This window comes from Vulpes lagopus, chromosome X, assembly GCF_018345385.1.
Source record: "Vulpes lagopus strain Blue_001 chromosome X, ASM1834538v1, whole genome shotgun sequence".
NCBI lineage: Eukaryota > Metazoa > Chordata > Mammalia > Carnivora > Canidae > Vulpes > Vulpes lagopus.
The window spans coordinates 92,266,929-92,290,109 of NC_054848.1; the positions used below are offsets into that span (position 1 = coordinate 92,266,929).

General features: G+C 45.8%; 1 protein-coding gene across 2 annotated transcripts; it reads left to right on the forward strand.

The window, feature by feature from the left end:
• Nucleotides 1-1,004: 1,004 nt before the first annotated feature.
• ATP1B4 (ATPase Na+/K+ transporting family member beta 4) lies at nucleotides 1,005-18,547 on the forward strand. Of its 2 annotated transcripts, none has more exons than XM_041741804.1 (8): nucleotides 1,005-1,164; nucleotides 5,269-5,554; nucleotides 10,012-10,140; nucleotides 10,403-10,507; nucleotides 13,821-14,017; nucleotides 14,848-14,904; nucleotides 17,537-17,632; nucleotides 18,371-18,547. In XM_041741804.1, exons 1-8 carry the CDS (start codon nucleotides 1,102-1,104, stop codon nucleotides 18,530-18,532), a joined length of 1,095 nt encoding a protein of 364 aa, XP_041597738.1. In that variant the 5' UTR covers nucleotides 1,005-1,101; the 3' UTR covers nucleotides 18,533-18,547. The 2 variants fall into 2 exon arrangements, with proteins under 2 accessions (XP_041597738.1, XP_041597739.1); XM_041741805.1 differs by having other exon boundaries at nucleotides 5,269-5,542.
• Nucleotides 18,548-23,181: the final 4,634 nt, after the last annotated feature.

Here is a 23,181-nt window from a genome sequence, read left to right on the forward strand (position 1 = left end):
TGGAATTATGAATAAGTCAATCTATCTAAGCTATTGTGCTGGTTTTCTTGGTTATGTATATGCCCAGAATCTCATTATTTGCAACATTCTCAGCCACCTGGGTATAATGGTAGTGGTGGTGGGGTGATTTGTTCACAAATTCCACTCAAGCTTTTTAGCCACCCAGGCTCTGGTGGGGTGGGCCGAACAGACCGAAAATGCTATATGCTGTTTTGGCTCTTTCTACTAATTTTTCTTTTGTTGGATCCCACTTTGACTTCAGGAGTTATATATGTCTGGAAAACTGACACTGCAAAGTTCTGGCCTGTTCCCTGCCCTGATGCTAAGGGATAAATATAGATCTCAACCACTACAGAAATGTGGCCAGGATTCCAAGGGGTGTGTGCGTGAGGGGCAGTGACTGACGGAGCCATTCTGTCATGTGGGCTAGAAAAAGGCTTCTTTATGTCTAAGACCCTCTTTGGGAAGGGGAGGGGTAAAGCGCGAGCCTGGCCTCTAAAATCAGAATGCATAATCCACATTTCAAGGGGCTCCTACATTGACACAAATAAGGAATATTGTAGGTGGCTCGGTGTGTGTGTGTGGGGGGGAGAGCAAAGGGAATCTTTCCTGACACCCTAGATCCTTTTGCATGAGATCAGTCTTATGAAAAAAGAAAGTTATTCCCAGCCATGTCCCCTCACCCCCAACGCCCACCCACACCCCACCTCCTGCACATGCTGACACTCAGCTCTCAATGGAGAAGAACACGACCTAAGATTTCCATTGGGCCCATAGTACCTCGGGTGCTAGAGGAGGGCAGAGGGCGGGTGGAGACATGAGGTGAGGGGGGTGGTGAGTCGCTCACCCTCGTGACCCAGAATATCTCCCCCCTCCCTCTAATGATGAGCTTGCTTTTCCATAAGGGCTTTCCTTTGATTCAGGGAATGGGCCAACCAATGAGAAAGGGGCATGTTAGATTATTTTGGGGAAGGGCTCATGCCAGGAGGGTTCACTTTTACTAGGCGCCAAGTGTCCCCAGCAACCAGTGTCTCCTGTACCAGCAGAAGCTCCAGAACTCTCACCCCTCGCCTGCTGCCAAGGCTTGCCCACTGAACAGCCATGAGAAGGCAGCTCCGGTCCAGAAGGGCTCCGGCCTCTCCTTACGGTTATCGCTACAGACTTGTGAGTCCCAGGGAGCAGACTATCCTGCTGCCCCTTTTGAGTGGGGTGGGTCGGGGGTTGCATAGGTCTTGGCTGATGGCCGCTTCTCCTTAGCCTGGGCAGGAACAGCGAGGTTAAAGGAAGCCTATCATTTCAAGATCGAGCAGTGGCTCCTGGCACCCCCATTGGACCCCAAACTGCTGCACTGAAGGAGGAAGCCCCTTTTCCCAGGGAACAAAGATAGGAAAGGGGAAGATGCCAAAGAACCCGCGCCTTCTAAAATTTGGGGGATGAGGGCGGGGGGCGGTGTCTGGAATCTCAACAAACAGACCTTTTGGAGTCTGGAAGTAGAGGTTTCAGTCGGATAGCAGGAGATTTTGCCAGGAGCCAGGGGAAGGGGAAGAAGGAGAGAAAGACGCTGCCCACCCAGCTGTCTCAGTCCCTTGGGGTGGGAGCGTCTTTGGAACCCAGCTGCTCTTTTTCTAAAGCAGAAATTCCAAACTATGGCGAAAATCATAGAATCATAGAAGCTGGGAGGAATCTTAGGCATCATCTCTCCAGAAGCCCTCATTATGTAAAGGAGGCGGCTGGGGCTCAGAGCGCAGGAGTGACTTGCAAGTTAGTAAAGAGCCACAGCGAGAACGCCAAGTTTCCTCACTTCTAATCCTGTGCTCTTTCTATTATATGTGCAGTAGGCAACTCCCTAGCCCTCTGATCCTCCACCACCCGTTGCCAGCCCGCCCGCCACCCCACCCTGCCCCCCCACATGTACACGGGCACACACACGCCTGCACGCGTGCACACACACGCCCCTCTGCTGTCGCCATTTATCTCCAGGGTGCATTACAGATTTCTCTGAACCCACAGTTTCTTTGCATTTACTTTGCTCTAAATCGTTAATATATGCCACATGCAGTCCTGTTGTGGGGTGGGGGAGGGAGTGTAGTCTGAAATCTCCCCCAGAGAGGGCTGTGATCTGAGCCCCAGGAGGAAACAAAGCTTAATCCACTCTTCTCTGGAAATGGCTGCTTATATAACCAGGGAGTTAAGTAGAGACTGTCAACAGCCAGCAGAGGAAAACACAATCCTTCTAACCCCACATCAACCTACAGTGGGCTTCCCTTAACTTAGCCACACCGTGTAGAGTCTTTTTTTTTTCTCCCCACATTCCCAGAGTCCCTCCCAGCTTTCAGAGCAGTCACAACCTGTAGGGCACATAGAACTATTCCTTCCTTGGCTTCTTTTCTTTGTAATGTTGCTAAAGCGTTGTGTTCCATTTAAGTTATTTGTCAAGTGCATCAGAGGAGCTTGCCCTTTATGGGAAATACTTGATTTTAAACGCATGGGGGGTGATCTTGCCCTTTATAGGGAATACGTGATCAAATTTAAAAATATTATGTAATGCAGTGATTAATTGTATGCTAATTTCTCTTTTAAAATTAACCAACCATTCAAATGTTTACAGAGCATTATTCAATGCAGGGCACAAATTTATCCTTTGGGTCATACTGTTTGTTTATATGTTTATATGTTTGTATATTTAGAGTGCTCAAAATGGAGCCACCCTCTGCCCTTCAGACTCTTCCCTTTTAGGGCAACATGATGGCCCCAGCACACACCCACTACTATATTCCAGCACATTCACACACGCTATCACATGAGGGCACTGCCACTTTAGGAAAAGGGCAAAAACAGACCCTCTCATTACCAGAGGATTCCCTACAGGATTCTGTTAAATAGTTGCACAAAAGTGCCTCTCTTGTACAATATGACGTTCTCCTATCTCTGGAATCAGAGGAGAGGGGAAAAGAATATTTGAGGTTCCTGAAGCTCAGGCAGTGTGAGAGCCATGGGGAAATTAGCTCGGAGAAGGTTAATTCTTCCCGGGAGGGTAAGGCTTTAATGACAAGCCATCTTTAATGGGATTATCATGAAAGCTCATATCTACAAATAAGATCAGGCTGAGGCCGAGGCCAGCTGCCTCCCCTGTGGAGCAGAGGTGCAGGGCAGGCACGCAGGCAACAGGGAGAGAAAAGGAAGTTGTCCAGAAGATATAAAAGGACTATAAAACCATTCCACCTCAAATTCTCCGAGCACCCCAGTTGCAGTAGATTGTTTGGGGGCCGTGAAGATTACCCACCACAGTGCACAAGACTGCTGGAGTTAGGGCGCCGAGCTTTGTGAGAGCAATTTCCCTGGTGCCCGGGTTCAGGTTTTAAGTTTGGCAGTTATCACCAGGGCTTGTTCAGTCTCCGCTGGTTAGCTAGCTGTGGGTCCCATGCTGGGGGGTTAGGGAAGATCAGCTCTGCACCCTGGGTGCTCAGAGTGCAGCCTGGGAGGTCAATTGTGTACCTGTGTTCGCACATGAGTGAAAGAGATTGAAGAGCATTTATTAGTCCATTCAACACTGAGTGATGCAGGTTATCCTCTTGAGCCTGGTACCATGAGTCCACGTCAGAGTCAGAAATCCTTGATTATGTACATCTGCAATCTCTCAGGAACACAGAATGGAACAGTGTTGTGCTCCATAAATCTGTTAACCACCTCGAGGCACTTGCGCTCAGTGTGACAGAGGAGAAATATCACGGTCCCGGGTAACAAGACACACAGGTTCTGAGGCTGTCAACTTGATCACAAACCTGCGGCGGGGCTGTAGTTACGGCCTATCCGCTCTCTGGGCCTCAGATGGACAAGGGAATCTTCAAGGTTCCTGTCAGTTCTAATATGGTGTGTGATAGACAGCCATACACTGAGGGGCTCCCGGGTGGTTCAGTCAGTGAGGCGTCTGCCTTTGGTTCAGGTCATGGTCCTGGGGTCCTGGGATGGAGCCCTGCATCAGGGTGGGGCTGAGCAAGGAGCTGGGAGCCCGCTTCTCTCTCTCTCTTGCTCCCCCTGCTTATGCTCTTTCTCTGCCAAATAAATAAATAAAGTCTTTAAAAAAGAGAAAGATGTACATTGAAACAAATTTGAGAGCAATTCAAGAGTGCTGATGATCCAGAGCGAGAGAGTGCTGGGCAGACTGAACGCTGAGAGCAGAGCCTTGTCATTCTGTGTCACTTTTACTGATCCTGAACAATCCAATTTTCTGAGCACCCCCTCCTCGATTAATGGCAGCATTTTTAGCTGAGTGTCCTCTAAACGGCCTTTGAGGAATCAGGCAGGGAGGGGGCAGCATGGAGCCCCTGGCCTCTGGCACTGGACACATCCAACCCCAACAGGTGCATAGGCCCCGCCACTCTTCACATTTGGACAGCAGAGAGAAGGGAGGGTGGCCTCATTTTCTGCTGCTGCAGTGAGCCTTGGCAGACCCACAAAGAGCAATGCTCCAGCTCTCCTGCCTGGGGCTAGGAGGCATTTGAAATACATCGGTGAAGTCTGGGTTTCTCTTTTTTTGCTTAATTTTCTTAGAACCACTCAGAGAAGATTACTGTTTCAGATCTCAAGGGCTGCAATCAGTCAATCAACAAATATGTGCTGAGCACTCACTGCGTGCCTGGATTTTTGCCTAGGGTATAGGGTGGGGGTGGGGGTGGGGGAGACTCAAGGAGTATCAGTTGAGGTTCCAGACCCCTATGATTTTCTTCTGCTAGGAAAAGAGTCTAAGTTTTGAGGAGGGGTACAGCCTCTGGCCTCTCCTTCTGCTGTCCGTCCCAGGCTACTTTTGGCTACAACTTGGGATAGTCAGGTTGAGCTCCTGCAAGTAAACAGGACAGACGAAAGAGCTGGCTAGGACTCAGAATTTGCCACGGTGGACTCGAGTCTGAAACAACCCCGTCCTCCCTGCTGGGCTCAGCTCCGCCCCAAAGTTAAGCAGGAGGTGGAGGCCCCAGGATGGAGTGGCAACATAGGCAGTCCTAGGGGAAGAGCCCAAAGGCCTGCAGCTGAGAATAAAACTTACACCTCTGTGGAAAGAGTATTGGGTCAAAATGGGTCCTAGAGAGGCTATTTCCTCCAAAAGAGTGGAAAGAAAGAAAATGTGCTTCTTGTAACAATGGGTGTGTGTACAGGGAAGTGGAAATTTGAAGCATCTCCGAATATTGAGTCGTTTTCCATTGATTTTCGCTGGTGGGATGTGCCATTGGAAATTTTTCTCAAAAGGGGGACTGTGTTTTGTCACCATTCCAGGACGATCAAGATGAAGTGAACCAGAACTACTTAGCAGATGAAGAGGAAGAAGCTGAAGAAGAGGCTCGGGTGATGGTGGTACCCGATTTGGAGGAGGAGGAGGAGGAGGAGGAGGAGGAAGAGGAGGAGGAGGAGGAAGAGGAGATAGAAGAGGAGGAAAAGGAGGAGGAAAAGGGTCAGGGTCAGCCAACAGGCAATGCCTGGTGGCAGAAATGGCAGATCGTGAACGAATACCTGTGGGACCCGGAGAAAAGGATGTCTCTGGCCCGAACAGGTCAGAGTTGGAGTAAGTCCCAGTTGTCCCAATGCCCCAGTCGGGTGTCCTTTGCTTTTGGCTTGGTGTCCAGGACTCCTTTACCATACGTTGGATGGGCTTGTCTGCAAACTTCTCTTAGATTTCACGTGAAGGGCTCAGTGCCTCGGGAAATGCCTGGACTGCGGGCAGATCCCTTTGGAAGAAACTCCAAAATAGGTAAACAAACTGGATTATGGAGCTGAAAGCCACTGGGCTCAACTTCATTTGTGATGCAGAGAGACAGTAAGAATGAGTTGAAAGAGCACAGGGTTTTTGTTTTGTTTTGTTTTGTTTCGTTGTTTATTTATTTATTTTTGGTGTTTTAAATCCCACCCCCGTCACTTTCTATCTGTGTGACCTTGGGCTCATCATTGACCCTCTCTGAGCCTCGGTTTTCCTCACCTGCCAAATGAGGGCAACAGTCCCTACCTTGTCTCTCCCCACATGATCAGCCTGAGGCCCCCATCAGATGCTCCAATTGTCAAGTTGAAAGCACAGTTGACCCTTGAACGACACAGGTTTGAATGGCACTGTTCCACACAGGCGGTTGGTTTGTTTGTTCTCTTCCTACAAACACAGCGTAGTGCTGTAAATATATTTTCTCTTCCACAAGATTTCCTTTTCTGTAGCTTACTTAATTGTAAGAAGACCATATATCATGCATGCAAAGTACCAAATACGAGTTAATTGACTATTTCTGTAACCGGGAAGGCTTCTGGTCAATAGTTCGCTATTACTAGTTAAGTTTGGAGGAGTCAAGAATTAGACACAGATTTTCGACTGCATGGGGATTAGCACTCCTAAGCCCCGCACTGTTCCAGGGTCAACTGTACTATGCAAGAGACTATTTCTAGGATGTGAGACCCCAGTCCCTGCTAACTTGACTGGGGGTAGGGGGTGGGGCTTATAAAATCTCATCGTTTGACCCAGTAATGTCAGAAAAGGAAAGCCAGGAGGCCTGCCCTTGGCCCTGGCTGGCTTGTGTGTGCTTTAGGCTCCCACGGTGTACACAGAGAAATTAGGTTTAAAGGGGTCGTTTCTGATTACGGCTGAGCCCCCCATAGTGCTCGATCAATGGCAGAATGGCACCCCTAGCTTTGCCACCTTGTACCACACACTGCCACCACTTCAACTTCACCACTTCCCCAGCATCCCACTCCCTGGTTCCTACTCACCTCCTGAACTATGAATGCTGAGCCTTCTCCTCAGGAGATTTAGCCTGTGGTAAAATTCACACTTGCCACACTCTACGAGGCCCAGAAAAGGAGCAGCTGCTGGTTTGGCATTCAGTTAGCCCACAGGAGAAGGACAAAATAGATGACTCTATGGATGAAATAAGAGTCCTCTAGTGTCCACGGTTTAGGCTGCTAAAGTTGATGGTCATGCCTTCCAAAGGCCCCTTTGGCTGAGAATTCTCTCCCTCCTAGTTTATGTTTCTAATTCAGCTCCATCAGGGTGAAACAGCCAGCCCTCCCTTCCTGGAATTAGGAATAGCAGGTGTGGAACTCTGAGCAACACCCACCTCCCTTCACCCCTCCCCAGTTCCCAGCCCCACCCCTGCCTATCCTTCAAGCTCTCAACTGGAACAAATGTACCATTCAAGGAACATTCCAACGTTCTGGAAGCTGCAAATGCCGGACACTCACTGAGGCTCCAAAGGGGGGCACAGCTGTTTCTCCCTTGCCTAAAGAAGACTGAGAAAACAGGCCTTGTGAAATGCAAGTGTGATTCTGGGAGAGAGAGAGAGCTATACTTTAACTCCTAAATAGCCAGCCATTAGAACTTCACCAGATGAGCTGATCCACATTGTCCCTGTGGAGAATCATCTATAGGCCAAAAGAGAGTGATGCGGGAGAAAGGTTCAAGTGCCCGGGGAAGATATGACAGTGGGGACACTGCATGGTAGGCCATATCCAGGCCTCTGGATGGCAGGTCTCAGGAGAGTCTAGGAACTCAGGCTTCTGCTATTGGGCTATGCCTGGGCAAGTGTCACGTGGTGATGTTAATGGCTAGGCCACCAAGCATATGCTTTGCTGCCCTCTTGCTTGAAAACTAGGTGCCCACTTGAGCATTTACTAACCCTATCCCAGCCTGCACATAAACATGACCAACATATTCACCCAGCCTATGATTCTATTCTGGGTTTTTCCTTTGGTAGCTGGGCAACTTCTATTTTTAGGAACTATCTGTTATTTTATTGGATACTGACAAGAACCATATGAGGTAGTAATATTATTATCCCCATTTTACAGATGCAGAAACTGAGGCTTAGAGAGGGTAAGTAACTTATCTAAAGTCACACAGTTATTAAGTGGCAGCACTGGGATTCAAGCCCAGGTCAGATGAACACCGGGATTCGTTCTCTTGCCAGACCACACTGTCTTCGTGAACCGTAGTGATGAGCGAGGCCCTGATGGGTAGCGTCTCAGGACCTGATGGGATGTTTCGGTGGGAGGAATAAAGAATGTGGATTGTGGGTACCTACCATAGCTAAGATACCCTGGTCTATCCAAGCTTGGGTAAAGTATTCAGGAGAGACCCCTGGATTACCTAGAGGAGTGGCCCAAGTAAAACCTGGACATCCAGAGCAGAAAAAGTTGGAGGGATCAATGGGTTCCGACAGGTATGGTGCTTGATCTTTCTTGGTGGGGATGGGGGGCGGGAAGCTGTGTTTGTTAGCCTATCACAGACTTCAGGGCACAGATTCCTGGCTAAGGCTCAGGGTCCTCCCTGCTAGTGCCATTCTCTCCTCTACACTTCCTAGCCACGCATCCTAGGCAAGACGGAAGATATCCCCAAGGGAATGTACCTGTATTCTATTGCTTTCCTTTCATCCCTGAAACTGAGTCTTCTAGTCCCCCAGGATGGGCTCCAGCCATTGACCTGTCCCCAGGAATAGGGATGGGGGTTTAGGAAGGAGGAGGAGGCCCAGAACACGGCACATTGGGGCAGCTGGTGGGCAGTAGCCAAGTATCGCAGGCACACAGGTGCTGTTTCTTCTCCAGGGATTCCAGCTGAGTCCATGTGCCCGTGTCCCAGTTCTGCCTCAGTTCACCTTATAAAACATCAAGGCTCCATTTTCAGTTGGATGCCTGAGGATCTTTTTTCTCCCTTCCTCCATCCCTCCTCTCCCCTCCCCCGCTTTGGTTAATTTTATTTGGTTCATGGTTCGATTTAAAAATTAATATTTGGATTCCGTTTTGGGTACAGCAAAGTTATGTGGTTTGTTCCGGTTTTTGGTTCATGATGCAGTTCAAATCTGTCGTTCCGACATCATGTTAGTGCTGTAAGTGGAGCCAGATATTGTTGCCTGAGAGGGCCCCAAGGAGGACTTGAAAAGTCCTCAGCAGCTGCCTCGTGCTCATTCACCTCACTCAGCACTGCCTCATCTTGGGGCAAATGTGATTCCAATACAGCCCACAGAGGAGGGATTCACATCGCTGTGCTTCTGGTCCCACAGCAATAATCATATTAATAAGAACAGTGGTGAGGTCCTGCCATTTAAAGAGCACTTGGTATCTGCCAGGCTCTGTGCTATGCTATTTAGATGCATCGTCCAACGCTTAGAAGGAAGTCCTATTGTCGTCCTCATTTTACAGATGAGGAAACTGAGGCCCAGAGAGGCAAGCAGCATGTCCAAGATGAAACAGCAAGGCAATGGTAAGGTGAGGATAGGATGCAAGCAGAAGCGGAATTTCAGATATTGTTAGGGATGTAGATCAGTGTTATGAGGTTAAGTGCTAGACTTGTTCCCCTTTTGCCTGTGAGGACTTGGCGGGGTACAGAGAAGTTCTGGAACTGGCCCAAGCTCACAGGCAGAGCTCACAGGTAGCAAGCACCAATAATGAAGTACACTTTCTTCCTCCTTCCTTCCCTGTCGTGTGTTCTTTTTGGAAAGCATGAGCCACTCAAACTTTTGCTAAAGATGAATATGACTTGAAATAAGTAGGGTGAAGACTCACTTTGCCTTGACTAGAGTAGAGGCAAGTCCAGCGGAAATTAATCAAAAGTTTGAATTATAAGCTATGCGAAAAGAAATGCTGTTTTCATCACGGCAAACACATATAATCACTGGAGCCAAGCCGCTAGGACTCTTCAGGGCACCTGCTTTAATGAGGACTCCCAAGCAATGTGCCCTCTGCAGTACGTTCAACTCCACTCCATGGTAATCTTGCTCATGGCCATCATCTGTTCCACAAGCCCTTCCATCGGAGATGCTGTAAAGGTACACTGCAATCAGACCTCCGACACGAAAATTCTCACGAATTCCAAATTGGTGAAATCAGAACAAGCAAGGACATACTGAATCTGGGGAGTGTGAAAAAAACAAAAACAAAATAAAAGCTGTCTCATGTGTTGGGGTGGGTTCTGGTTCATGAGTTCGAGTGAGGAGGCAGGCAGAGCTTGTCGGCAAGCACTGACCACTCTCATCTCTGATTATTCTGCAGGCCTGATCTTAGTCATTTACTTCTTCTTCTATGCCTCCCTGGCCGCTGTGATTACCCTCTGCATGTACACGCTCTTTCTGACCATCAGTCCTTACATGCCGCCCTTCACCGAGAGGGTGAAGCCTCCTGGTGAGTGCCCAAGTGCCCTGTGCTGCCCAAACTTGCTGGAGAGAAATCTGCTTGCACCGCATGTTCAGCCTCAATTAACTTTGGCTCTTCCCAGTAATGACTTAGGGATTCAATTATTAAGAGTAAAAGTAAAATGGTATTTGGCAAATTATGGTCCTTTTTATTTTGATTGCCTGGGGCGGGTAGTGATTTCATGGGAATCAATACAAAAAAATTATCCCAAGAATGGGTTAATATATCCAACACTTGTTTTCATTGCCAGGAGTTATGATTAGACCCTTCGCCCATAGCCTTAACTTCAACTTCAACGTTTCTGAACCTGACACTTGGCAGCATTATGTCATTAGCCTAAATGGCTTTCTCCAGGGTAAGTAAGTGCTTCTGAGTAGGGGAAGTCTCTTTGGAAAGGTGATGGGGTGGGCGCACGGGTTGGGATGGGAGGGATCAAAATTCACAGTTCACCAGAAATCCCACTCTTACTAACCCCAGCCCATCCTGGTCTTTCCCTACTCTGCATCCCTCTCAGCACCTGTATACACAATCAAAACTGTTCTAGCTTGTGATCGTATGTTGTCTTGAAAGCACATAAGCCAACTCTCCATTAAGATGCTTAGTTCATCAGGGCAGAGAACTTGTTTCCTTTTCTTAAACATTCTCAGGCACCTAGTTATGTCCCGGGCACATCCAGATCGCTCAATGATGATCAATTATAAAAGATTATTCCAGGGGGGTGGGTAATGATGAGAAAAGAAGAGTGTTCTCCAGCATGGGAAGATTCCTGCCTCCTATACTCTTTCAAGGTAAGAGAATTCCTTTTTCCTTTCTCGGAGATAGGCCATCTTGATGGAAGAGAACAGGGGTCTTGATTTAATAGCATCCCGGCAGGGAGTTAGAGGAAGAATCTCTGGGTGACAGTCACTCCAACATTTTGATAACAAATGTTTGCAAGATACCTTGCATCTTGTCTGAGAGCGTCATCAGACACACTCTTGGGGACAAATGAGTGGTTTTTGAGAAGCCCTTCCACAGACTGAAAACTAGGGAGCAGTTTGGTTAAGGTTCAACACAGAGCACACACGCTCTGTATCGATCCAGCTATCAGAGAGGAGCCCCAGTGGATTTACATTGCTGCACCAATTATTTGTGGAAAAAAGCCAGTTGGATTGGTTTGGTTGTCCCTTCCTGGCTGAATTGGTGGGGTGTTCGGGGCGGGGGGAGTGGTGGAGGGGCATGGGGGCAGTAGAATGTGCACTGAATTAAGAGAAAAACAATCTCTTATGTGATGGGAAGCGCCATGTAAATGCATAAATTTTGTCTTTTTAAAAAAAGATTTTATTTATTCATGAGAGACAGAGAGAGACAGAGACATAGGCAGAGGGAGAAGCAGGCTCCATGCAGAAAGCCCAATACGAGACTCGATCCCGAGACTCCGGGATCACGCCCTGAGCCGAAGGCAAAGGCTCAACCACCGAGCCACCCAGGCGTCCCTTGTCATTTTATGCATAGAAAAATCTACCATCAGGGCGCCTGGGTGGCTCAGTCGGTTAAGTGTCTGACCCCTGATCTCAGCTCAGGTCTCCATCCTGGGGTTGTGAATTCAAGCCCCGCGTTGGACTCCACACTGGGTGTGGAGCCTACATAAAAAAAAATCTACCATCTCCATTCTACAAACGGGGCGACTGAGGCTCAGAAAGGGGAAGTAACATGATAAAAGTCTCCCAGCAGCCGAACCAGTGTTTAAACCCACATCCATGGTTTTGACACCCTCGCTACTGGAAGTGTGGTCCAGGATCTGCAGCAACAGCATCCCCTGGGAGTTTATTAAAAAGGCAGGCTCTCAGGCCCCACCCCAAGGCCTGTGAAATTAGGACTGGCACTTGAACAACAAGCACAGGTGATCTGTATAAACTTTAAAGCTTGAGAAATACACTGCTTTTTGTAATTGCTTGCTGCCCTATGACCAGGAGTTAGAAACTCAGCTTTATTTATTTTTATTTATTTATTTATTTTTGAAACTCAGCTTTATTATCAGTCACGCTCAGTGTCCTTTTGGGTAAGTCTGAGTTTCAGATTCCTAACCTGTGAAATGAGGGGAGCTGGGTCCTTTCTGAGTCCATGTAGTTCCTTTTTGAGCTCAAAAAAATGTTTGGGGCATCATAGCCAGCACAATATCTTCTTTTCTTTCAAACTGTGAACTTTTACAAGCATGTTGCCAGAATCTCTGTGGAGGAAATCCGTCTGAGAAGCTAGTAGATAGAGAAATACCAATTCTGACCTAATGACAGAGATGGAAAACATTAGGGAAAACAGTGGGTTTTTAGTTGCTACGTGTAGATAGCATGCCCTATTTAAAAGGAACACATCTCTGAAATAGCATCCCAGAGTATCAATTTCATTCCCAGGAGGACTGGGATTTTGCAATAAGGGTCATGCCCATGTCACATTATTTTTAATGGAACTACCTCAAGAGAAACAATGAACACGTGATTAGAGCTTCTATTTAGAAACTTATTTGAACATAGTTCTTGTGCTAAAAAAAAAAAAAAAGATTAAAACAAAGCCTTGAATCAAATGTAGCTTTGTTGAAGGAAAAATAAAGACTTAACCATAATCAGAATAGATTTAAAATTCCCAGTTGCTTCTTAATAATATTAATCTGCAGTCACAACCTGTCTAGATGCAGACCCAGTAGTACATTTGGAGTTTCACCACTGGTAAATCATATAGGTACACAATCTCCTCTGATAAACTAAGCGGCTAAGAACATGAGTGCAGGAGGGCTGGACCTAACAGGACTAACTGGACTCCATCATTTAACACCAGATTGGAAATAATGTAGTAATTTCCAAAGCCCAGTTCCATGGCATCTGGTAGTCCAAAGAGTGAGCTCACAGTCCCCTTCAACTCTCTTTCCTGATGTGTATACCTTGGACACATGTGACGTGAACTCTGAGTGCCTCGGGTCTCGACAGACAAGATCTCACCTTCTTGGGGGAGACCCTACATCTTGTCGTTGGTTTCTGTCTCTCAACCTAAGCTTCTATTTTGCGGTGCTAACTTCCCTCTGTAAAGGACCAGAAGCTGGTTTTTCTCCTCTTTCTCCCTCTTTCTCTTCCTCTCCCTTCCTCCTGCCCCACAGCACACACTTCTCATTTTCTTGCATCAGGTGTCTCTTGCGGACCTCACAGGAGATGTGTCCTAGACTGACCTTAAAGAGATTTCACCCAAGAGCTTCGCTTCCTTATATAAGCCCCACTGTGACACGATTCAGTCCCTCTTCCAAAAATCTGTCTGCTACGTGCCTATTCCTCTTCCAAGAGTAGAAGGAGCAGCCCTCCAAGCTTACGATGTGCCATAGCTGAAAAGAAATAAGGGAAAATGGCAGTTATAAAGTGACCAGCACATGACCTGGCGATAGATATTCCCAAGTGCGGAGGGAAGGAGAAGCAATCAAAGTGGGCCGAGGGGATGAGCCCAAAAGGTTTCCAGGAGAGAGGCTGATTGATGGAGGGCCTTGGGCACCGATCCGGGTCACAGAGCCTAGGCCAGGCCGAGTGGGCTTTCAGAGGAGTACAAGCAAGCTGCAGACAGGAAACTAGGGAGGAGGACTACTGGAAACGTGGCCTTCCTCTGTAGCACCTGTCTAACATACCCCTTTGCCACCCACATGCTCACCTTAGGTTACAATGACAGTCTTCAAGAGGAGATGAATGTAGATTGTCCCCCGGGGCAGTACTTCATCCAAGATGGCGATGAGGATGAAGACAAGAAGGCCTGCCAGTTTAAGCGCTCCTTCCTCAAGAACTGCTCTGGCTTGGAGGACCCTACTTTTGGCTACTCTACGGGACAGCCCTGCATCCTTCTAAAGATGAACCGGGTATACTGGCCTTTGACACTCCAGTGATAATAGGTGGATGAGCTGGGTAGGAGGGCTCTGGCCACTCCATTTCTCTTGGGCTCTGTCTCCACACACTGCAAGTGTGGTCACTTTTACTGACAGCATCAGTAATACAAACAATGGGACAAACCTATCAAACAATAATACCTTTTTCTCCCTGAGTACTTCCTATGTCCACTCTTCTCCCCCATCCCCAACCAGCCCTTGATGCCCTCTGTCAGCAATGAGGTCCTGAGCTGTTTGCAACAAGGGACTGACATGGTGGCAGTAGAGAGGAGCAATTCTTATAAGAAATACATTTTCTTCCTCTCTTGCCATGCCTGAGGTGTGGTAGAGCCTTCCCAAGTACATCCCTCTTCAAACCAGAAAGTTCTTTACATCTTCAGGGTTCTCTGTATGAACATCAGGTAACAGTGCAATGAGTAAGCTGAGCTGTGCAACTCTGAAGATATTTTGCATTTTTTGCTTTTTGTGATATTCCTATGAGGGCAAAATAAATTACGTTTATGCCTAAGGAAGTGGTGGCTTCAGGGGGATTTAGAAAAGTCCCATTTTCACTGTCCAATCCGTTTTGTTTTATTTTTTTTTAATTTTTATTTATTTATGATAGTCACAGAGAGAGGCAGAGACACAGACAGAGGGAGAAGCAGGCTCCATGCACCGGGAGCCTGATGTGGGATTCGATCCCGGGTCTCGAGGATCGCGCCCTGGGCCAAAGGCAGGCGCCAAACCGCTGCGCCACCCAGGGATCCCCCGTTTTGTTTTATGATGTGAAAACAGTAACAACAATGCTGGTTTTCTTTTGCTAGATTGTAGGCTTTCGTCCTGAGCTTGGGGATCCTGTGAAAGTGTCCTGCAAAGTTCAGGTAAGGTGCCTTTTTGAGTGAGTATGGCTAGCACATTGGTTTTATGCAAAATGGTGGTTCATCCCTTTCAAGGGCTTCACTATGGATGACTGACTGGCTATGGGTTAGGGAAAGGGTTCATTTTTTCATAACTACAACTCCCTTTAGTACCTTCAGGCCAGAAAGCATTCAATTCATGTGTGTGTGTAGTGTGGATGTGTGTGTGTATGTGTGCGCGCGCGCGTGCCAGTTTATACCTGTGAAAGCCAAACAATGAACCTGCTAGGGGCCACAGCAGGGGATGATAATGTGCCACGTCATTAATTGGGATTCTGTTTACACTTTTGCTTTTAGCTCTAATTACTTGTTTCTTTGAACTAAACAAGCAGATTTCATTAGAGTCATTAGTCCCTGCTTTTAAAACAGAATTTCACTTTTTGCAGCAATGACCAGTGGCACTGCGTGTTGCAATAACAAATGACTACAAGGGAAGTATAAACAGAACTCCATTAATATGCTAATTAACTGCCCTTCAAGGGGCCATTAACTCCTATCTCATCTGCACCAATTAGCTCCTTTGTAGGAAGAAGCCCTAGATCTTGGGTTTGCTTCTCAAACTGGAAGTGGTAGCTCCCTCCTGTTTCATAACATCCACTGTACCCCCAGCCCTGGACAGTTGTCTCACTAATGTGTGAAGCCAGGTAATCCCATTCTTAGTTCTAGAAATACAGCTCAAAACTCCAGTCTTGATGGTGCTAGATCAGAAAGCAGCAAGAGGCAACATTCATTCAGCAAGCATTTATTGATCACTTATGATATACCAGGTACTTTGCTAGGTGTTGGGGGTGCCAAGATAAACACGACTCTGTCTCTGAAATCAGGGCAATCAAATATTACATATGCTATGAAAAGTGCAGTGGGGACACTGAGGAGGGAAAGGTTAGTTCCACATGGGAGGTGCTGACGCTGAAGGTGAATGTTGAAAGGTCAGGATATGGTTTGCCCTGTGAATAAGATCAAAGGACATTCATTCTGTTCACATGTACATGAGTATGTGTAAATATACACACATGTGAGGTGTGACTACAAACTAGTGGAACTGATTCCATGGATTATTCACAAACATGAACTGCATGGCTTTCTAGAAGAATGTGTAAGTAAATCATAAAGACCAACACAATCTTAAACTAGTATATTAATTAGCTTGAGTCCTGCTTATAGTTCTCTAGTAGAAGCCATTCATTTTTCAGCTGACATAGAACCTTGCTGAGAACTGTCTTTTAAAACGAAAACAAGAAATATTAAGAGTCTTTATACATTCTATAATAATCAACTGGTCAAAATCCACACCCACTTGTGGAAATAAAGCAGGATAAGGTAATCACTAGGATAAATTAAGGAGAGCTCCAATTATACTAGGAACGATTACACTGTGTTGAAAGAAGTAATCACATGACCCCAGTGAGTGATTTGCTAGTAGTGATGCACTGTCTGTCCCTTATCAGCCCCCAGACCTCCGCCATATAGGGCAAGCCTAATTCATAGGCAGAAAGGTCCGTCCCCTACCTGACATGATATGATGAAGCTAGACTTATTTATTTCATCTTTCCAGCCCTGGTTCCCTCTTGCTCATCCCCCTGATTGCCTCTATAGTAATTAAGCACTATAGAGAACATGGTCAGAGACATGAGTTTTGGTGGGCCAAACTTATGGGATGTGTCCCTATGCATCAGATTCCTGTGCACCCGGTCTGACTTCCAACAGAATTGAGCCCACAATGTGCAGGTTGTTGTGGCGTGGAATTTACTAAACATGTTCTTTTTCTTAAGATTTTATATATTTATTTGAGAGAAGGAGTGCGTGTGTGCACAAGCAGGGGTTGTGGAGGGGCAGAGGGAGAGGGGGAAGCAGACTTCCCAATGGGCAGGGAGCCCATTGTGAGGCTCCATCCCAGGACTCTGGGATCACCATCTAAGCCGAAGGCAGGCACTTAATCAACTGAGCCACTCAGGCACCCCTACTAAACATGTTCTAACTTATACCTGCCTCAAAGTCCAAGACTAGGTGCCAGCCCCAGGATGATTTTCTTGGAGAGGGGCTGGCATGGTAGGCCCTCTTGCTAGAGCAGCACCAGCTACTGCAAGCCCTCTGGAGCCCTTCTGTCTAGGTCCCCTAGGAGCCAGTACAGAACTATATATTTTTTTTTATGATAGTCACACAGAGAGAGAGAGAGAGAGAGAGAGAGAGAGGCAGAGACACAGGCAGAGGGAGAAGCAGGCTCCATGCACCGGGAGCCCGATGTGGGATTCGATCCCGGGTCTCCAGGATCGCGCCCTGGGCCAAAGGCAGGCGCCAAACCGCTGCGCCACCCAGGGATCCCAGTACAGAACTATATTGAGCATGTTTGGCCTCCTCAGTCTAGGCCTTCCATTCAATATTCTTGGAACTGAAAACCAAGGCACAGTCTCCCTCTGGAAATGCTCTGGGGATATAGGTGTGGGGTAAGCTATGCCCCATTCTGCTTTCATGGGTCTTCCTGGGACAGTTGGTTGTGGGTCACATGCTGAGTTCACCTGGGGCACAGGCCCCTTGAGCTCAGGCTTCAACCCATGGAGGGACCCAGCATCCCACATACACCTGCTTTTACTTACAGAGAGGTGATGAAAATGACATCCGATCCATCAATTACTACCCAGAGTCGGCTTCTTTTGACCTTCGCTACTACCCTTACTATGGCAAACTGACTCACGTAAGCCTGTATCCTTTTCAGTCTTTGCTGTCAGAAAGGGCTCAGAGACAGAGGAAGGGCTGTCTGGAATCTCTGGGAATTAGGGAGCAGCATTAGACAGCAAGATGAATAGCAGCTGGCCAAGACCAGGTGCTACCTCTACCAATTCCTAGTTTAAACGCTACTTTCATATCTGAAGAAATCCCAGATATGGTCTGGTCTCACTCCTTCAGTTTACAGACGGAGATTTTAGGCTTCAGAGAAAGTGACTTGCCCAAAACACATAGCTAATTAGCGGCAGAGCCAGGAGCAGACAAATCACTGTCATTGCACTCCATTACACCCAAATAATCACACCTGCCTGTTTCTCCCAGGTGAAGCCTTGGGGCAGTGGTGGTGGGTCATAGAGTGAGGCTTCATCTTTAGCAGAGACATTTGAAAGATACTAGTTCTGGTTTCATTCATGGTCTGATATCCAGAAAATCATATCACAAAGACTTAGAACTGGTTTTCCCCAGAGGACAATCAGACATCTGACAGTGACTTACAGGAGAAACATGCCATTTCCCCACTGTCCCAGAGCAGAGAGAGAGCATGTCAGTGGCTTTAGCCATTTGCGACTTGGCCTCATGGGACTCGCTCAGTTCCCTGTGTGAGGATTATCCCATCTTGCACTGAATATCTGATCGCTTCTATCCTGTTACCCACTCCACCCCCTCCCCTCTTCCCACTTAGGATTCATTGTTCTTCCACCTACAGGTTAACTACACCTCCCCGCTGGTGGCAATGCACTTTACAGACGTGGTGAAGAACCAAGCAGTGCCTGTACAGTGCCAGCTGAAGGGCAAAGGCATCATAAATGATGTCATCAATGATCGTTTTGTGGGGAGGGTGATCTTTACTCTGAACATAGAAACCTAAGAACTGTGCGGGGCACTCCTGCTTGTTCTGTTTCTGTTTATTTCATGTACCCCTGGTAGTACCTGGATTCTTTTTCTTCGATCAGGACACAGCCAGATGGACACCTAAGACAGCAGATCATCTTTCCTTGCCTTTGACATATGTATAAAATGATACTGTGGGATTGATTTTTCAAAGGTAGTCTCTCCTGATGACAAATAGATGATAATTTCCTTTCCCCGCGACTTAAAACTAAAACCCATTCTTGCTGCTAGAAGTCTCACCATAGTGTAAACATAGTATCTGATAAAATTCACAAGAGCCATGAAGGAGAATTGCTATGATAATTTTAAACTCATCGTGTTTTGTAAAATTTTGTTGTTTTTAGAGGTGAGAGTCCTCCCAATCAGGCCGATAACTTTTTTTTCTTTTCTCAACCTGCCTGGCAAGTTCCTTCCCTGGGAACCACCAATCATACCAACTTGGAATACACTCGGGGCTACCATACCTAGAGAACTCTATATCTAAGGGTGCTTGAGGAACTGGCTGCCTCAAATGGGCAACTAAATAATACTGATTTGAAGACTAGGTTATCTTCAACTGGGCCAGAAAGCAGTGCTAACTGGATATCGTTCTGGAATAGAAATGAAGACCTTTCCTATGACTTTTCTGGGAGATGGGGTCCGCAGCAATTGGGGAGAATACCTACCATGTGGATGTGATTGGCATTTGATTCCTTGCTCTGAGGTGTGGTCATCCGAAGGCAAACATTCCTGCACACAGGTTTCTTTCAACTTCAGGCAAAGGAGAAAGCAAGGAAGATCTTCACCCATTAATTATTCTTGGGCTATTTGCTTGACAGCAGTATAATCTTCTTTGAGACCATCAGGGATGGGCATGTTGGTCCCCAGCTACAGTTCTGGGGATTGAAATCTCAGTCTCTTCCTACTGATCCATCATAAGACAGAAAGCTCCTGCCAGGCCATCCAAAATCCAAGGCCCACTGCCAGCGTTTCATTTGCCTAGAAAACGATAGGAGGCAGATGTTTATCCAGGTTGTGGATCAGCCAGGCTGCTTTGTCTGGTCTTTGGCCATGCAACCATTCCACTGCTTCTTAACACCTCCACCAGGGGGAGGGCTGGGACAAGGAGAAAAAGTGAGCATTAGAGCATTGCATAGCGTCTCAGGGTTCAAAGTAAGCTTAAATGCCACCTAGAAGCATCCAGAGTCTGAATCTCCTCTACAATGTTTATCTTCTCCCAAAACAGGGAACTGGCAGTCTGGTAGTGAAGACAAACAAGGAAAGAAGTAACTATGAACTAGTATGACAAGTTATAAAACTAGTATGTGGTAATGCCATGGGAACATGAGGAAAAGTAACTTGAGCTGAGAAAGTAGGAGAGGAAATTTCACATGCAAAGTCACAAACACGAAATAACATGGTGTGTTTGGGTAACTGGGAGCAGTTCATATAACTGGAGTGTAAGGGGCTCAAAGGAATGGCCAGGAGTGGCAGGGGATTGAGCTAGAAAGGTGTACAGGTACTGAAAGAGGACTTTGAGTTTAATCCAATAGGTGAAAAGGTGTCATCAAGGTATTTTAAGCAGGGAAGCTCTGTGATCATATTTGCACTTTAGAAAGAGCACTTTGGCAGCCAAAATGTGAAAAATGGGTTGAAGAGGGCAAGACTGGGGAATGGGCAATGAGGGAGAAGGAGGAGTCAAGAATGGCTCCAAGGTTTTGAACTTGGCTAGAACCAGTGTGATGGTGATATTGTTGATCAAGACTGGGAATACAAGAGAGAAGCAAGATTGGAGAGCAAGATGTGATCAATTTAAAGCTTGTGATTCCTATTGGTCAGACACCCATGTGGAGATGTAAACATAAGTGGAGTTGGGGAGAAGGAAATCTGAGAACAAAAGCAACATTTGCTTAAGTGAACTCTCTTAAGAAATTCTAAGCTATTTGATCTCGGGAATTTGAGCCAGTTATGTAAACACACCACACCAATCTAGTCTCTCAGATAGTGTTTTTCTCTTCACTTGTGGCAGAAAGCACTGTGGCTGCTCTTTGGAATCTCCTTCCCACTTTCCAACTCTTGTCAACAGAGTAGAGGGGAGCTGACCTCTATTAACAGTGATAAAATATTCAACAGCAGATATGTGAAAAATACAAACAACAACAACAACAAAACTGTCTCCTCCCAACCCCTGTCCTTATCAAATTCCATTTTCAAAACTAATCTTGAAAAAGAAAGAACAAAATACCTGAAGATGATAACTTTAAAACCATTTCAAGATTACTTCAAGTAATCAAACTCTCAAGATTCAGTAGTAAAAGATAATAGAACATTAGATCTGGAAAGGATATTAGAGTGTTTAGAGAAAACAACCTGCATTGCATCTGACTCCAGGTCCAGTGCTCTTTCTACTCTGAGCTGCTGCTTACCAGGAAGTACCATCTTTTTAAAAATCAATGGATGATATCCCAAACATTTTGAAACATATGTCAAATTTGGGTTAGAATAGTTAACATTTCACAGGAATTCAATTACTGGTGCTATATTTTATACATAATACATTATCCTGTTAAATGCGTTGACTATTACACAGACAAGGAATTATGAATCTTTTGTCATACAGTATTTCTCATTCAGTGGAATCCATTGTATCCACAGTTTCCAAGCAGTATTGAATAGTACTAGGATGGTTTGGGTTGTCAGCTGGGACATGAAAAAAAATAGCTTTATCACACAGAACTGGATATTATAATATATACTCACTAAAATGGAATTCTAACAGTTCAATAAACTTCCAGTGGATTAATTAAAATCATCCCCCATACCGTATCATACCAGGATTTGATTTGCATACCATCTGTTGCAATGCACTTGGTTTTACTTTATTGTCAATGAGAATTACTACTTCCAAATGCCTTCGTGGTTTTGTCCATGCTAGACTTATGATTTCACACCCCCTCCAAAATCATTATCCTAAAGTAACTTTCCTTAGGCATCTATTTGCTGGGAATCTTCATGTAGAAAACATTATTATTGTATTGAGGAATTGTTGACAACAATAAATTGAAATAAAAAAGAAGTGTATGGTTTCCTCTCTCTAGACAGTACCACTGATTTTCCCACAGGAATACTGGGCAGCCATGTGGGTGGAAAATTTGACAACTGACAGCCTATTAGTTTAAAACTTTTTTTCTTCTTCTTCCCCCTATTTTTTTTTTTTTTTGACTCTTGGGGTTTAACCACAGAAGGATGAAACTAAAAGTTGTTTCATTTCTGAGCATTTTTCCTTTTGTAGTCTCTATGCTCTGGTTTCTCGGAAGACTACTTTGTCAGAGCAAACTTCCTTTCTTTATCGAGTCCTCGTGTAAATTGTTCCATTTGTTTGTGTAGAAAAGGAACACCAAGAGAAACTTTGAGGTGGAGAGAAGGAACCAATATCCAAAGAGAAGCTGCAATTGCTTGATGAAAGCCTGGCTAAGTGATTTTAAGGCACATCTGGCCACAAATGGTCTCCCAGAGCAAATCTCTAATGGTAACTGCAATTAAAGACAGAAATATTTCCACTCCCTTGTCTAACTCAGAAACTAAGCTGCTATAGGAATCCCTTCTTTCTTTGGAAGCTGCCCTGGCCTAAGGTCTACTAGGCTTATATGGTTTGATTGAGGCAAGGTCTGTGATCCCAATACTTTTCCCCAATCTAGGTTCTTGGTTAGAGTCATTTTCCTTACTGATTTCCTCTTAAAGTATTCAAACATGATAAAGGAATTTAGCCAAATCAAACAGAAACATGATTTCCACTGTGATTTTATCTAGGCAGAAAACAGAGGTTTGGATGTGTGGTGATGGGGAGGAAGAACAGGATGGATGGAGGCAAAGAGTGAGAGAAAGGAGTTGAAAGGCTGAATAGCCCTGCTTACTTCACAAAGTTCTTTATTTGCAAGCTAGAAGGGAAGAAACACTGATAGGAGGATCTAAAAGGCTTAAGAAAGATATGATAGGCTCTCAGTCTGCCAGTTTAGTCTCCAGGATATACTTCTGTGCAGGCTCCTGCATGGCCATAACATCAATCAGGATTCTAACAATAGATAGCACACTTGACAAAATGGAGTAATTGGCAGGGGGGCATTATTTACAAAGAAATTCCTTATAAATGTGTAGATGCAGGGAAACACAGAGAATAGCACAATAACCCAGACTAGTATAAGCCGAACTCTTACCTTCCCTAGACCCCAAGGGACAGGCATAGGAAGTGGCTCCCACAACCCAGAAGGGCCAAGTCATGTACAGCTAACTGCCCTGAGAAGAGTGGTGACCTTGTTGAAGGCCTAAGCTAGCCCAAGGTGATCTTGTAGGGAGGTAATCATACATCTATTCATGGTTGTATCTGAACTTTAAAAAAATTTTAAATTAAGATCTCCAAAGAACAGTTCTTTCAGTCTACCCTAGCATTTTGTTGACATCTTTCACTTGAAAGAAAGAGAGGGTGAAGAGAGAAACAAGCCATCTTGATTTATTCTGCTTTATCTTTACCAAAAAACATTCTATAATTCAACTCTGCATTAAATGAAATGTCTGGCTTGTATAAAACATTTTCTTTCCAGAACAGAATGGTACAACCTTCATAATACAGTTAACTTGAATCAGAAAAGT

Coding starts and splice junctions, on each gene's coding strand:
- ATP1B4 (XM_041741804.1), top strand. CDS start 1,102: ATGAGAAGGCAGCTCCGGTCCAGAAGGGCTCCGGCCTCTCCTTACGGT. Junction 1,165..5,268: donor ACGGTTATCGCTACAGACTT/GTGAGTCCCAGG, acceptor TCACCATTCCAG/GACGATCAAGATGAAGTGAA. Junction 17,633..18,370: donor ACTATGGCAAACTGACTCAC/GTAAGCCTGTAT, acceptor TTCCACCTACAG/GTTAACTACACCTCCCCGCT.